We start from the raw sequence: 16,607 nt of genomic DNA, 5'->3' as shown, positions 1-16,607 counted from the left end.
TCCTCAACAGTTCAAACTCATAATCCAGGGATCTCGGGAGACAGCGGGACCCCACAGAGTCACAGCTGTTTGGGATGTGCACCTGTGGCGAGGAGAGGGGAGCGGGTAGATACACACACACACACACACACACACATACATAACACACACTATACACACACACACCTATACACACACACACACCACATACACATACACATACACACACCCATACATAACACACACATATACACACACACACACCATACATAACACACACCTATACACACACACACGACACACACACACACACACACACACACACACACACACATACATAACACACACCACACACACACATACCCATAATACATACACACACACACACACACACACACACATACATACACACACCTATACACACACACACACACACACACACCACACACACACCTAAATAACACACACCTATACATAACACACACCTACACACACACACACCATACATAACACACACACACACATACCCATACATACATACACACACACACACATACATACATACATACACACACCTATACACACACACACACACACACACACACACACACACACACACACACCCATAATAACACACACACACACACACACACACACACACACACACACACACACATACATAACACACACACACACACATAACCATTACATACATACACACACACACACACATACATACATACACACACCTATACACACACACACACACACACACACACACACACACACACACACACACATCCCATACATAACACACACACACACACACACACACACACCTATACACACACATACATACACACATACATACATACATACATACACACACACACACACACACACACACACACACACCCATATCATACTAACACACACATACACACTATACATACTAACACACACATACATACACACATACATACACACATCTACTACATACTAAACACTCACACACACACACCTATACATACTAACACACACATACATACACCTATACATACTAACACACAAACACATACCTATACATACTAAACACACACACCTATACATACTAACACACACCTATACACACATACATACACATATATACACCTATACATACTAAACACACACACACACACACACACATACATACACACCTATACATACTAACACATATACACGCACCTATACATACTAACACATATACATGCACCTATACATACTAACACACACCAATACATTCTCCCCCCCCCCATACATAAATACACACCCCCATAACACCCCGAGACCCCGTATTACTCACCCGGCCTCGCATCTCCCCGCGCGGGGTTCAGTTTGGTGCTCACTTGGATAACGCCGTCCCCCGACTTAGGTGGCCCAATAGCTCCAAGTCAAGGTCCTTAACACTGCCCTGAGCCTGAGGGAGGGGGTGGAGAGAGCAGGGGAAGGGAGGGAGAGAGCAGGGGAAGGGAGGGAGAGAGGGGCAGGGGGGGAGAGAGGGGAGGAAAGGAGAGAGCGAGAGAGGGGTGGAGAGTGAGAGTGAGAGGGGAGAGAGAGAGGGGAGGAAGGGAGAAAGCGAGAGAGGGGGACGGTGAGAGGAGAAAGGAGCATGAGAGAGAAATAAGTGGGAGAGAGAGGTGGGGAGCGAGAGTGTTGGGAGGAGGAGAGGGAAAGGGGAGTGAGAGAAAGAGGAGTAACACAAAAAAGAGAGAGTAATAAAGACCGGATCAAAATGCTGTGAAGTCGTCTCCTCGTCAGGGAAGATTGTCACCTCATCCATTTGAGGCTGGCTTATTGAATACATGGCAAACACAGAGACAAAAGCTGCTCTTCATCCACCTTATTTCCCCCCCCCCCTTCCCTCTCCACCCAACACTCCCTCCACCCACTTCCTCCCGCCAACTCCACTTCTCCCTCCATCACCACTCCCCTCCCTCTCCCCACTTCCCTCTCCCCACTTCCCTCTCCCCCTTCCCCACTTCCCTCTCCCCCTCCCCACTTCCCTCTCCCCACTTCCCACTTCCCTCTCCCCCTCCCCACTTCCCTCCTCCTCTCACCTCTGACCCGTAGAAACCTTTCAGCAGCCTCTTGTGCCCCGGGCGCCTCGCTGAGCTCCCGAGCTCCGCGAATCCGTGCAGATGTGCGTTCAGAGCCGCGTCTTCTGCGCGTCCCAGCCCGGTCACCACGATCTGATAGTGCATGTGACAGTGTTCGTCCAGCGACACCCAGGCGTGACCTGCCGAGCCTGTCTGCAGCGGCGGGGACACAAACTGACCGGCAAGTGGGACCGGGAGCTCTGCACGGACACAGAACGCGGGTGTGACAAAGTGGCAGGACCCCCACAAACCTGCCACCCTTGCCCCTCACACAGACATGAAGACACAGGGTGCGGGCTGTCTGCGGGCGCCAAGAAAACTATTCACCCCCCTGCCTGAGAGAGAGAGAGAGAGAGAGAGAAAAGAAAGAGAGAGAGAGAGAGAGAGAAAAAGACAGAGAGAAAGAGAGACAGAGAGAGTGTTGTGAGAGAGAAAAAGAGAGAGAAAGAGAAAGAGAGACAGAGAGAGTGTGTGAGAGAGGAAAAAGAGAAAGAGAGAGAGAGACAGAGAGTGTGTGGAGAGAAAAATAGAGAGAGAGAGAAAGAGAGAGAGACAGAGAAAGAGTGTGTGTGAGAGAAAAAAAGAGAGAGACAGAGAGAGAGTGTGTGTGTGAGAGAGAGAGAGAGAGAGAGAGAGAGACAGAAAGAGAGAGAGAGAGAGTGTGAGAGAGAAAAAGAGAGAGAGAGAGAGAGACAGACAGACAGACAGACAGAAAGTGAGACAGAGACAGACAAAGAGAGAGAGGAGGTACTGTAAATAAGAGGGAAAGAGAGACAGGAGTGGAGAAGTGAGTGAGAGGGGAGGAGAGGAAAAAGGGGAGATACAGAGGAGGGGAAAAAAGAAGAGAGGGAGAGAAGAGAGAGTTGAGTGGAGGGGGGGTAATGGAGAATGTGGGGATAGAGAAATGGAGAACACAAATGAAAGAAGAGGAGAGAGAAATCTATCAATCTATACACCCCACAGTATTAATCCATCATGTGCTTCTCACGTCGGAGAGCTTGGACACTCACCCTCATATCTGGCCCACAGGCCGCCTGTACAGCAGTGGGGTGATCTGACCCCTGAGCTCGCCCTCCTGGAAATCTTTTGTTGCCACGTTGAGGAACAGTTCGCTCTGTAGCAGCATGTGCAGGTCCCGGGCATTGGCGTCTACCCAGAATCCCCAGACCTGGGGAGAGAGACGCAAACTCGTTACACTAAATGTATGTGCCCACTGTGCCCCTCAATGTACCAACACTGACCCCTATTGTACCAACTGTATCCCGTTGTCTCTCCCATATCTCACCACCTCTTCCTTCTGTCTCTCTCTCCGTCCCGTCTCTCCTCATCTTCCTCTCACTTCCTCCTCCCTCTCTCTATCTCTCCCCCATCTTCTCTCTCCACCTTCCTCATCTCCTTCCTGCTTTCTTCCCCCACCCTTCTCCCTGCCCTCCTCTCCCTCCCTCATTTCCTCCCCTCCTCTCACCCTCCCGTCACGAAAGTCCTTGCTCAGATCGTGCAGAATGTTCCTCTTGATTTTCCTCCGAGGTTTGGTCTCCAGAGTCACAGATGTCACTGCACTCACGGTACCAGCGACTGTAACCTGGAACCAGAGGGGGATACTGTGAGGGGGACCAGAGACCCCCCAGAACACACACACTGCTAACCAAAGACACTCGCCTCCCCTAGGAGACACAGAGACCGTCAACCAAACACAGGACACAAAAATGCTCCCAGACTGATCCCCATCATGACCCATGTCCACTGTACCTGATACTCTAGGGTCCCGTTCTCATGCAGTGTGAGGGTCGCGGAGCCCACCGCTCCAGTTTTGGTGGGAATCAGAGCATCACCCCCTGATAACACACTCTGCAGGGCTGCGCAGAGAGATAGAGAGAAGGAACATCGATATGTAACAACGTCAGTGCCAATCAATGTTCACCCCTGACCTGTGACTCTCCCCAGCGGGAGACCTGGGTCCCCCCCTACATTATTCCCTGCTGAGAGAGTCTATGGTGTGTCACTTACTGTCACACGACTTCCTGGCCATGATGATGCCTGAAATGTGCTGCCTGTGTCTCCCCTCCGTCTCCACCGCAATCTCCAGCTGCCCCTGAGCCAACCACAGCATCTCACGACTGGACAGGTCCGGCAAAACCTCGGCAAAGTCTGGGTCCTGCAGGGGGAGGGACACGCTCATGATATGAGGAGCGAGGGGGGCCATGGTAATTACATGGGGAGTGAGGGGTCCCCACTAATGACATGGGGTACAAAGAGGCACGGTGGGTAATAAGACAATTTAGGACTTATTCAAGTGAATGTGCTTGGAGGTATCTTATGGGGTAACACTGTTTAATAAACATGGCCCTAAATGCTCTGCTTTTATACAGAGCTTCCTGTTTGTGCAGCCGCTTCAGGTGTGCAGCCTCCCCTCCCACCCAACTCATGTATGTGATCTGCGTGTGACTCACCTGAGCCGTGATGTTGGCGTGAAGCTCACGTAACACGTGATTGTGATGCAAGATTTGCACACGTATCGGGATCCGGTCTGAAACATGAGAGACGAGTCATTGACTTCCACATGTGGAAAACCCAAACCCATTCCCACCCCACATGTGGAAAACCCAAACCCAGTCCCACCCCACATGTGGAAAACCCAAACCCATTCCCACCCCACATGTGGAAAACCCAAACCCATTCCCACCCCACATGTGGAAAACCCAAACCCATTCCCACCCCACATGTGGAAAACCCAAACCCATTCCCACCCCACATGTGGAAAACCCAAACGCATTCCCACCCCACATGTGGAAAACCCAAACCCATTCCCACCCCACATGTGGAAAACCCAAACCCATTCCCACCCCACATGTGGAAAACCCAAACCCATTCCCACCCCACATGTGGAAAACCCAAACCCATTCCCACCCCACATGTGGAAAACCCAAACCCATTCCCACCCCACATGTGGAAAACCCAAACCCATTCCACCCCACATGTGGAAAACCCCCATTCCCACCATGGACAAGACCACATGTGGAATACACAGGACCTTCCCCCATAAGGACACAATACGTGTCCTGACACCACCATTTGCCCCTCACACCTCCTGTGCCCCTCAGGTTCCTTTCACTCCCCACCTATTCTTCACTGTTCCCCCTCATTCTCTTCATGCACCCCACCCCGGTTCCTCACACTATTTCAAAGTCCCCTCCTCCCCCACCCGGTCCTTCTCTCTACCCACCCAAGGCCTCATCCTTCCTCCCCCTCGGTCTCTCCCTAGTCCCTCACTCCCTCCCCCTCAGAACTCACCTCGCTCCCCTCCACGCAGCCCCCTGGACATGAGAATAAAGTTGAGATTGTCATCCACGTCACTGAGAGTAAGCATTGCAAGACCCCCCCCACCCGTCACCTCAGGGACCTCCGGGGTCAGGAGGGCGCTGAACGTCTCTGTGGAGGGGGGAGACAAGATAGACAGTGACCCCAACAGCCACCCCTTCCATCACCCTCCCGATTAACCCCTGCAGTGCATCCCCCCCTCTTCCCTCTAACTACATCCCCACCCCCCCAGTGTCCGCCCTCCCACCCTTCATTCTCTCCCATCCCCATTACCTGTAAACAGAGCTCGATGCCGGACGATCTTGCCGAAGATTTCGGGTTCAGAACGCGTCGTTGTCACCAACGAAACGAGAAGGTGACCAGAGCGGAGGAGACGCAGAGAGGAGCGGGGGAGGGACCTCCACATCCCACAGATCTGAGGAAGCGAAGTGTCATCAAAGGAGGAGGGGGGGAGAATAGAGGGAGGAGGAGGAAAGGAGGGGACAGGGAGGGGAGGAGAAGAGTGTGAGTAGGAAGAAAGGAGGGGACAGAGGGAGGGGAGGAGAAGGAGGAAGAAAGGAGGCGACAGGGAGGGGAGGAGAACAGTGGGAGTAGGAGGAAAGGAGGGGACAGAGGGAGGGGAGGAGTAGGAAAGGAGGGGACAGGGGGAGGGAAGGAGAAGAGAGGGAGTAGGAGGAAAGGAGGGGACAGAGGGAGGGAAGGTAGAGAGAAAGGATGGATGGAAGGAAGGAGTGGGGGGGACAGAGGGAGGGAAGGTAGAGAGAAAGGATGGAGGAAGGAGTGGGGGGACAGAGGGGGGGAAGGTAGAGAGAAAGGATGGAAGGAAGGAGTGGGGGGGGACAGAGGGAGGGAAGGTAGAGAGAAAGGATGGAAGAAGGAGTGGGGGGGGATGGTCAGATCACTACTCACCACGTCACTCTGAGGGGATCTCATCCGGTGCACTGGGTGCTCAAATAGCACCGAGCCCTCGGAGTCTGTGAAACGGACACGGGACAGTCTATCCATCCTGAAACCAGACAGAGGAAATGGGATGAGGGAAAGAGAGAGATTGTGGTGGGAGAGAGAGACTGGAAGGAGGGGGGAAAGGGAGGAGGGAGGGAGAGAGAGTGAGGGGGGAAAGCGAGAGTGGAGGGTGAGAGGAGGGAGAGAGGAGGGAGAGAGAGTGTGGAGAGAGGAGGGTGAGGGAAAGTGGAGAGAGGAGGGAGAGAGAAAGTGGAGGGAGAGAGGAAGGAGGGCGATAGAGAGAGTGAGGGGGGAGATAGAGAGAGTGAGGGGGGAGATAGAGAGAGTGAGGGGGGAGATAGAGAGAGTGAGGGGGGAGATAGAGAGAGTGGAGGGAAAGAGGAAGTGAGGGGGGAGATAGAGAGAGTGAGGAGGAAAGGAGAGAGTTTACAAACATACATGGATGTGTCCCCAGTAAACGTGAGAGGAGACAGGAGGAGAGAGATGGAGAGAGGGAGAGTAGAGAGTCTGAATACAGGGAGCCTCCTACCATTTGTAGGTGATGGAGAAGAGCAGGCTGGAGCGTTGCAGGGTGAATCTGGCTTTGGCCACCCCACTGGTAACTGGGGGCCACACGTGGCTTGGAGCGGTGAGCAGGGCCACATATTCTGCAAGAGCAAGCACAGGTCAGCTGTATGTGCTGTATGGCCACAAAGTCATACACACACACACACACACACACACACACACACACACACACACACACACACACACACTGTATACAGGTGTATATATATACACATATATACATACACACACACACACACAATGTATACAGGTGTATATACACACACACACACACACACACAATGTATACAGGTGTATATATATACACATATACATACACACACACACACAATGTATACAGGTGTATATATATATACACATATATACACACACACAATGTATACAGGTGTATATATATACACATATATACATACATACACACACACAATGTATACAGGTGTGTATATATATACACATATATACATACACACACACACACAATGTATACAGGTGTATATATATACACATATATACATACATATACACACACACACAATGTATACAGGTGTATATATATACACATATATACATACATACACACACACACACACAATGTATACAGGTGTATATATATACACACACACACACACACACAATGTATACAGGTGTATATATATACACATATATACATACATACACACACACACACACAAACACACACACGTGTGTGTGTATATATATATATAATCAAAAAAATAAATAGATGATACCGTTCTGTGGCTAACAAAATGCTTTTATTTGTGCGAGCTTTCGAGATACACTGATCTCTTCTTCCGGCGGTGTTACAATGAATGAAGCAAGCAAAGGGTATACTTAAAAACAGTGTCTCTTGGAATGTTATCTGTGCTTGTCCCTCCCCGTGTGTGGATGTGATTTATGGCTAAAGGTGTTAAATGGTTCCTGAAAGTTAGTGATGTAAGAGTGTGTGTGTGTGTGTATCTGTGTGAATATAAATGAATGGAGAGCCCACAGTGTATACAGTGCTTTACAAAAGGTGTGTGGAGTGGAAGTTAATATAAATGGTGTGGGTAGGCATATACATACATACACAATGTATACAGGTGGGTAAATATATATATATTTACACATACACACACACTCCAGTGAGTGAGAGTGAGGCTTGACGGAGTAAGCAGTGAATGGGTTAATGTGGGTTTGGCCAGCGCTTCTGCCTAATAGACTCAAGCTGTATCAAAGATGTTTCCAATAATAATTTAATATTTATCTGGTTCAGGCGGGTTGGATTCTGAATATCACATCTGTACAGTGAGGGGGGGGGGCTGCTCTCAGGGTGGGGGCTGTGTTTGTGGGTGTAACCTGTACTGCAGGACTTGAGGTGCAATAGTTTGGGGGGAGGGTGTGACCTTTTCAGCAGGACTTGGGGTGCAGTATTTTGGGATGTTATCTGTACAGCAGGACTTGGGGTGCAGTATTTGGGGGTGCTCCCTGTTCGGAAAGATTTGAGGTGCAGTATTTGGGAGTTATATGTACAATAGGACTTGGGGTGCAGTATTTGTGGGTGCTACTTATAATGTAGGACTTGGGGTGTGGTATTTGAGGTGTTACCTGTATGGCAAGACTAAAAGTGCAATATTTGGGGGTGTTGCCTGTACAGAAGGACTTGGGATGCAGTATTTGGGGGTGTTACCTGTACAGCGGGACTTGGGGTGCAGTGTTTGGGGGTGAGACCTGTACAGCAAAACTTGGAATGCAGTATTTGGGTGTGAGACCTTTACAGCAGGACTTGGGGTGCAGTATTTGGGGGTATTACCTGTACAGCAGGACTTGGGATGCAGTATTTGGGGGTATTACCTGTACAGCAGGACTTGGGGTGCAGTATTTGGGGTTGTTACCTGTACAGCAGGACTTAGGATGCAGTGTATTTGGGGTTGTTACCTGTACAGCAGGACTTGGGATGCAGTGTATTTGGGGTTGTTACCTGTACAGCAGGATTGAGGTGCAGTATTTGGGGGTGTTAATTGTACTGCAGGACTTGTGGTGCAGTATTTGAGGGTTTTATCTGTACGGGAGGACTTGGGATGCAGTACTTGGGGTTGTTACCTGTACTGCAGGATTTGGGGGTGTTACCTCCAGGGTAACGATTTGGGATGCAGTATTTGTGGGGTGTTACCTGTACAGCAGGACTTGGGGTACAGTATTTGGAGGTGTTACCTGTACAGCAGGACTTTTGATGCAGTATTTGGGGGTGTTACCTCCAGGGTAAAGACTTGGGATGCAGTATTTGGGGATGTTACCTGAACAGCAGGACTTGGGGTTCAGTATTTGGGAGTGTTTACTGTTCGATAAGACCTGGGGTGCAGTATTTGAGGGGGTTATATGTACAATATGACTTGGGGTGCAGTATGTGGGGGTGTTACCTGTACTACAGGACTTGGGGTGTAGTATTTGGGGGCGTTACTTGTACTGCAGGACTTGGGGTGCAGAATTTGGGGGTGTTACCTGTACGGCATGGACTTGGGGTGCAGTATTTGGAGGTGTTACCTGTACGACTGTCCTCCGGAGACACATCATCGGAGCTCAGATACGAACGGTCATTATACAGATCATCGTCCTTTTCTTGAAAATATTCAAACCCGTCAAAAATAAAGTCTGATTTCTTCACAGAGGGAGCAGGGGGAGCTGCACAGGGGGAGGGAGACAGGTGCGTGAGGGGAGCACTGATAATGTATATGGGGGGTGAGGGGGGTGCGGGCACAGGCTCTTGTCAGGGGGACGTTCTTACCCTTGGGGCAGGTCTTGCAGCAGTGCCCGGGCAGCAGGATGGGGTTCCCGCAGGAGGGTGGCGGGCAGTCGTGTTTGATATTCTTGCAGCTGACTTTCCCTGATGGTTTCCCCCGACGACTTCGCAGCTAAAAATACAACAAATTAATAAATATATTTATGTCTAGAAGACGTACGTTGTGTGGTGAAGGAGACAGGCGCGGGAGATTGGAGCTGTGAAGCTGCACTGGGGAAGATTTGAGCCCCAGCTGGGGGCTCATACCAGTCCCCTTGTCAGGGAGATGAGCTGTTAATGTCTGGATGAGTCTTCCAATTACTACTCACTAATTACTCCCTAATTGGGGAAGATGAGCTGATACAAAACCCCATCAATACACAAAATAAGTTACTTCCTCCCAACACATTACTACCTGCTCCTAATGGCCAGGCCATTCATTAATCATGTATTCATTAATTAGCCATTAAACACCTACTTCTCTCTGGGTAGTTCTTGAATTTTAATGTGTCTGTTTCCAGTATCTCTGCCAGTACTCTGTATTCCCCCCCCCGCCCCGTGTTTGCTCAAAGCCCCCCCTGTATTTACCACAGCCCCCCCCCCTGTATTTACCCCTCTATATTCTCCCCAGCCCCCCTGTATTTGCCCCCAGCCCCCCCCCCTGTATTTACCTCCCTATATTCACCCCAGCCCCCTGTATTTGCCCCCAGCCCCCCTGTATTTGCCCCAGCCCCCCCCCCTGTATTTACCTCCCTATATTTACCCCAGCCCCCCTGTATTTGCCCCAGCCCCCCCCTGTATTTACCTCCCTATATTTACCCCAGCCCCCTGTATTTGCCCCCACCCCCCCCCGTATTTACCTCTCTATATTTGCCCTAGCCCCCTGTATTTGCCCCCTCACCGGCTCACAGTAGCACAGCACACAGTGCATGACTCCGAACGGCTCCCCCAGATCCGGGTGCCACGAGTCCTCCAGGGAGTAAAACTTTCCCCCAAATGTACATCCTGAAAAAGAGAGGAGAGCGGAGCTGAGCGGAGACTCACAGAGCGGGGCTGAGTGGAGACTCACAGAGCGGAGCTGAGCGGAGACTCACAGAGCGGAGCTGAGACTCACAGAGCGGAGCTGAGCGGAGACTCACAGAGCGGGGCTGAGTGGAGACTCACAGAGCGGAGCTGAGCGGAGACTCACAGAGCGGGACTGAGTGGAGACTCACAGAGCGGGGCTGAGCGGAGACTCACAGAGCGGGGCTGAGTGGAGACTCACAGAGCAGAGCTGAGCGGAGACTCACAGAGCGGGACTGAGTGGAGACTCACAGAGCGGGGCTGAGCAGAGACTCACAGAGCAGGGCTGAGTGGAGACTCACAGAGCGGAGCTGAGACTCACAGAGCGGGACTGAGTGGAGACTCACAGAGCGGGGCTGAGTGGAGACTCACAGAGCGGAGCTGAGCGGAGACTCACAGAGCGGGACTGAGTGGAGACTCACAGAGCAGGGCTGAGTGGAGACTCACAGACTGGAGCAGAGACTCACAGAGCGGAGCTGAGTGGAGACTCACAGACCGGTGCAGAGACTCACAGAGCGGAGCTGAGTGGAGACTCACAGAGCGGGGCTGAGTGGAGACTCACAGAGTGGGGCTGAGTGGAGACTCAGAGCGGGGCTGAGTGGAGACTCACAGAGCGGGGCTGAGACTCAGAGTAGGGCTGAGTGGAGACTCACAGAGTGGGGCTGAGTGGAGACTCACAGAGCGGGGCTGAGTGGAGACTCACAGAGCGGGGCTGAGACTCACAGAGCGGGGTTGAGTAGAGACTCACAGAGCGGGGCTGAGACTCACAGAGCGGGGCAGAGTGGAGACTCACAGAGCGGGGCGCACATGTGTGCCTGAATCATTGTGTCACTGCTGGAAGATATTATGCTGAGGTTGGTGCAGCTGCTGCTCCTGGCAGAGTCTCTGGGTGAAGAGAGCAGGCCGGAGCCAGACGCTGCCTCTGAGGAACCGTAACGTGGTGGAAAACACGACGCTGCTCCACCTACATCCCACATACTGCTCCCATTAACCCCTGCACTGCCGGGCCCTGCAGAGCAATATGTGTGTGACAGTGCATATATATCTCAGTGCAGAGCAGTATATATCCCTGTGCAGAGCAGTGTGTGTGACAGTGCAGAGCAATATGAATCTCTACATAGCAGTGTGTGCGTGCGTGAGCGTGTGTGAGAGAGAGTGCAGAGAACTATATATCTCTGTTCAGAGCAGTATATATCACTGTGCACAGCGGTGTGTGTGACAGTACAGATCAGTATATATCACTGTGCAGAGCAGTGTGTGTGACAGTACAGATCAGTATATATCACTGTGCACAGCAGTGTATAACAGTGCAGAGCAGTATATATCACTGTGCAGAGCAGTGTGTGTGACAGTGCAGAGCAGTATATATCACTGTGCAGAGCAGTGTGTGTAACAGTGCAGATCAGTATATATCACTGTGCAGAGCAGTGTGTGTAACAGTGCAGATCAGTATATATCACTGTGCAGAGCAGTGTGTGTAACAGTGCAGATCAGTATATATCACTGTGCAGAGCAGTGTGTGTGACAGTGCAGAGCAGTATATATCACTGTACAGAGCAGTGTGTGTGACAGTGCAGATCAGTATGTATCACTGTGCAGAGCAGTGTGTGAGTGCAGAGGAGTATAGATCACTGTGCAGAGCAGTGTGTGAGTGCAGAGCAGTATATCTCACTGAGCAGTGTGTGTGTGTGACAGTGCAGAGCAGTATATATCACTGTGAAGAGCAGTGTGTGAAAGTGCAGAGCATATATATCACTGTGCAGAGCAGTGTGACAGTGCAGAGCAGTATGTATCACTGTGCAGAGCAGTGTGTGAGTGCAGAGGAGTATATATCACTGTGCAGAGCAGTGTGTGAGTGCAGAGCAGTATATCTCACTGAGCAGTGTGTGTGTGACAGTGCAGAGCAGTATATATCACGGTGCAGAGCAGTGTGTGAAAGTGCAGAGCAGTATATCTCACTGAGCAGTGTGTGTGTGACAGTGCAGAGCAGTATATATCACGGTGCAGAGCAGTGTGTGAGTGCAGAGCAGTATGTATCACTGTGCAGTGTGTGTGTGACAGTGCAGAGCAGTATATATCACGGTGCAGAGCAGTGTGTGAGTGCAGAGCAGTATATATCACTGTACAGAGCAGTGTGACAGTGCAGAGCAGAATGTATCACTGTGCAGAGCAGTGTGTGAGTGCAGAGGAGTATATATCACTGTGCAGAGCAGTGTGTGAGTGCAGAGGAGTATATATCACTGTGCAGAGCAGTGTGTGAGTGCAGAGCAGTATATCTCACTGAGCAGTGTGTGTGTGACAGTGCAGAGCAGTATATATCACGGTGCAGAGCAGTGTACAAGGGACCCTGCAGCCCTGATGTAGTTAAACTGGGACTGGGATATTTTGGATTGGAGGTTGTTATGGGAAAACCTTCCCACAAAGTGTCCAGAACCCCGATATTCGCCTGGGATCTGAGCTCTGGCAACAGAACAGCTCTGTGTGTTATATAAACATTCCCTCATAGCAACTAATAAGTGAATCCCGTCCTATGGGAGCAATTACTGGGACAGAACCTTGCCTGAGACATCCTCCACACGCCTCAGCTTAACTCCAATAACATTCCTACAAGTTACCCCAAAACTCCACAGAACTGCCCCAGAAACAGCCTGACCCCAAAGATCAGCAAAAAAGTTTCACTGAACCTCACACCTGGGACAGACAGGACAACTCCCTGAAACCTATAATATACGGGCTGTGTTATATATATGTATACACACACACATATACACCATCACATTTTAAGTTATGGTGGGTGAAAAAGGCAACAAGAAACCTCCATCGTATTGCATATAGCACATAAAAAGATCCCATTCGCAGTACATTCACGTCTTAGGCTGGGGCCATGGGACCGCAGACCGCGCGGACGCGTCCGCACGCTGAGCGATCAGACTGCCTTACGTTCACGTGCATGCGGCGTGCGGGCGGAAGTGGGAGGGGGCGCACGTTGCGCTAGAAATCAGTTGAAACTGATTTCTTGGCGCGACAGGCCGGTCACGTAAGCGGTTCGCCCAATGAGGGTGAACCAGCTCCGTGACGCCCCTAGGCACGCCCCCAGCGGCGTGGCTCTACTGGCCACAAAACAAAGCCGCTTCACGTGAGTGACGTCACGACCGCGCACGCCTCCGCACGGGCGAAGGCGCCATGGCCCCAGCCTGAGACAGGTCTGCAACCCTGAGACCTGTGCAGTGCAGCGGGAGCGCTGTGTGCCAGGGGATAATGGGGAAGGGCAGGGAGCGGACCTGTCTAAGACATGTGAATGTGCGCACACAGGATCTTATTATTTGCTATAAATATATATATATATATATATATATACGCACACACACCTTCTGATACTCTGAGGGTTATTACATGGCAACAATCAAAAGGGTTAAATTATGATCAGAAATGCGATTGGGAAGTGTGACATGTATTAATAGTGTGCGTGTGTATATATATATATATATATATATTATTTTTTTATTATTATTACTTTTTTTTTTTTAAAGGTATCACATAATACTGAATGTACTCATTCATTTTGCACACTGGTACTTCTATTTATTTCATATATACACACATTATATTTTATATATATATATATATATATATGCACTGCTACTTCTATTTAAAAAAAATATTTATATATATACACATACACGTGTGTGTGTGTGTGTGTGTGTGTGTGTATGTATGTATATATATATATATATATATATATATATATATATTAAATAGAAGTAGCAGTGCTAGTTCAGTTGCATTGCAAAATTAATGAGTACATTCAGTATTATGTGATACATTAAAAAAATTAGATAGACACACACTCTTAAAATTATCAGTACCCCCGTGGCTATGGTATTAATACCCATTTGCCCATGGTATCAGTACCAACAGTATCACTCACCTGTCTGCGCCTTGGAGGGCAGGGGTTCTTGTTCGGGCTGGATCGGGAGAAGGACTTTGGGTCGAGAAGCATCAGAATCCAGTGTCCAGAGGGTGAGGAGGAGGAGTACACACGACATCTCCATGATGCCCCAAATCCTGCCTATACCCCTGACACTATACCACTGGGTCCCTGTCACCAAGTGTACCACTGTGTCCCTATTCCACTGTGTGTGTCCCTGTCACCCTGTCACACTGTATGGGTGCCCCTGTTACACTGTGTGTGTCCCTGTTACCCTGTCACACTGTGTGTGTGTGTCCCTGTTACCCTGTCACACTGTGTCCCTGTCACCCTGTCACACTGTATGGGTGCCCCTGTTACACTGTGTGTGTCCCTGTTACCCTGTCACACTGTGTGTCCCTGTTCCACTGTGTGCGTCCCTGTTACACTGTGTCCCTGTTACCCTGGCACACTGTGTGGGTGACCCTGTTACCCTGGCACACTGTGTGGGTGTCCCTGTCACACTGTGTGGGTGTCCCTGTCACACTGTGTGGGTGTCCCTGTCACCCTATCCCACTGTGTCCCTGTCCCAGTGTCCCTGTTACCCTGGGTATCTATCTGCAAAGCTTCTCCTGTGGGCAGCACGTTGACCCTCAGCAGCAGATGTCCGTTGGACAGTCCAGTCCCGTGGCTGGAGCACCTTCTTGTGATGGCTCCGTGGGACAAGGACCAGGCTTTATACCCCAGCGCAGACACAGGGGCCCGGCACAGCAAACAAAAGCCCCTCTCCGCCCCCCTCCATCAGCCAGAAGTATATTGGACTCACTCTGGGGAGATGATGAGCTCCCAGCGGGGTCTCTGCCTCAGGAAAGTGACTGCTAAAAGCAATGAATAGTCTCAGCAGGGAACAGCGGGGGCCCCCAGCTCCCCACACCCCGGGCAGGACAGAGACACGGCATCCTGACTCAGGCTGGACCCACCCAGGAGAGTGGGCAGCAGGACAGAGGGTGAGAGGGGGGGGGGGGGTGAGAGAGAGGAAGAGAGGGGGGGGGGGGAAGAGGGTGAGAGAGAAAGGGGGGGGGCGGAGAGGGTGAGAGAGAATGGAGGGGGAGAGAGGGGGGGAGAGGGTGAGAGAGAAAGGGGGGAGAGAGGGTGAGAGAGAAAGGGGGGGGGGGCAGAGAGAGAAAGGGGGGAGAGAGAAAGAGGGGGGAGAGAGGGGTGAGAGGGTGAGAGAGAAAGGGGGGAGAGAGGGTGAGAGAGAAAGAGAGAAAGGGGGGAGAAGGTGAGAGAGAAAGGGGGGATGAGGGGGAGAGAGAAAGGGGGAGAGAGAAAGGGGGGAGAGGGTGAGTAGGGGGAAGGGGTGGGAGGTTGAAAGATGGAGAGACAAGGTTGGGGATGGTGGGAGAGACAAGGTTGGGGATGGTGAGAGAGAGGGTTGGGATGGGGGAGAGAGTTGGGGTTGGGAAAGGGGGGAGAGAGAAGGAGATGGAGGAGAGAATTATATATGAGCGAGAGGAGAGAGAACGCGAGAACGCGTAAAAAAGAGAGATAGAAGGGGAAAGATATGGGGGAGAGAGATTGAGAGGGGGGAGAGAGGGAAGGAGTAAGAGAGGGGGTGGATGAGGGAGTGGGGAGAGAGAGGGTTGAGAAGGGGTCAGAGGGTTGGGGGAGAGAGAGGAGATGGGGGAGAGAAGATGAGAGATAGGACATGGGAAAGAGGGAGATAGAAGGCAAGAGAGAGGGGGAGAGAGAAGAAGTGAGAAATAGAGAGAGAGAGTGGAGAGATAAAGACAGAAGAGAGAGAGAGAGGGGGAGAAAGGGGAGTGAGAGAGACATGTCAGAGAGGGGGAGAGAAAGAAGATAGGGGAGGGAGACAGAGGGGGAGAGAGGAGGCAGA

The 16,607-nt window shown here is 51.0% G+C and overlaps 1 protein-coding gene across 1 annotated transcript; it reads right to left on the bottom strand.

The window, feature by feature from the left end:
• Positions 1-5: 5 nt before the first annotated feature.
• Positions 6-15,718, bottom strand: CHRD (chordin). Its single transcript, XM_075570845.1, has 16 exons — positions 14,732-15,718; positions 10,643-10,746; positions 9,748-9,874; positions 9,507-9,644; positions 6,928-7,045; positions 6,345-6,441; positions 5,709-5,850; positions 5,409-5,546; positions 4,568-4,644; positions 4,125-4,272; positions 3,867-3,973; positions 3,583-3,699; positions 3,128-3,285; positions 2,079-2,317; positions 1,325-1,438; positions 6-82 (listed from the first exon to the last, which is right to left on the bottom strand). Exons 1-13 carry the CDS (start codon positions 14,853-14,855, stop codon positions 3,130-3,132), a joined length of 1,593 nt encoding a protein of 530 aa, XP_075426960.1. The 5' UTR covers positions 14,856-15,718; the 3' UTR covers positions 6-82; positions 1,325-1,438; positions 2,079-2,317; positions 3,128-3,129.
• Between the last annotated feature and the right edge of the window lie 889 nt (positions 15,719-16,607).

The sequence above is a fragment of the Ascaphus truei genome, chromosome 14 (assembly GCF_040206685.1).
Source record: "Ascaphus truei isolate aAscTru1 chromosome 14, aAscTru1.hap1, whole genome shotgun sequence".
NCBI classification, from domain to species: Eukaryota; Metazoa; Chordata; class Amphibia; order Anura; family Ascaphidae; genus Ascaphus; species Ascaphus truei.
This window is presented reverse-complemented; position numbering and strand designations above follow the sequence as displayed.

What these genes read in the sequence shown, in the direction of transcription:
- CHRD (XM_075570845.1), bottom strand. Translation starts at nt 14,855, where the DNA reads ATGGAGATGTCGTGTGTACTCCTCCTCCTCACCCTCTGGACACTGGAT. An exon ending in GCATCGAGCTCTGTTTACAG is followed by an intron (nt 5,547 to 5,708) that starts GTAATGGGGATG and finishes CCCCCTCCACAG; the next exon opens with AGACGTTCAGCGCCCTCCTG. An exon ending in GCTGCGTGGAGGGGAGCGAG is followed by an intron (nt 4,645 to 5,408) that starts GTGAGTTCTGAG and finishes CTCATGTTTCAG; the next exon opens with ACCGGATCCCGATACGTGTG.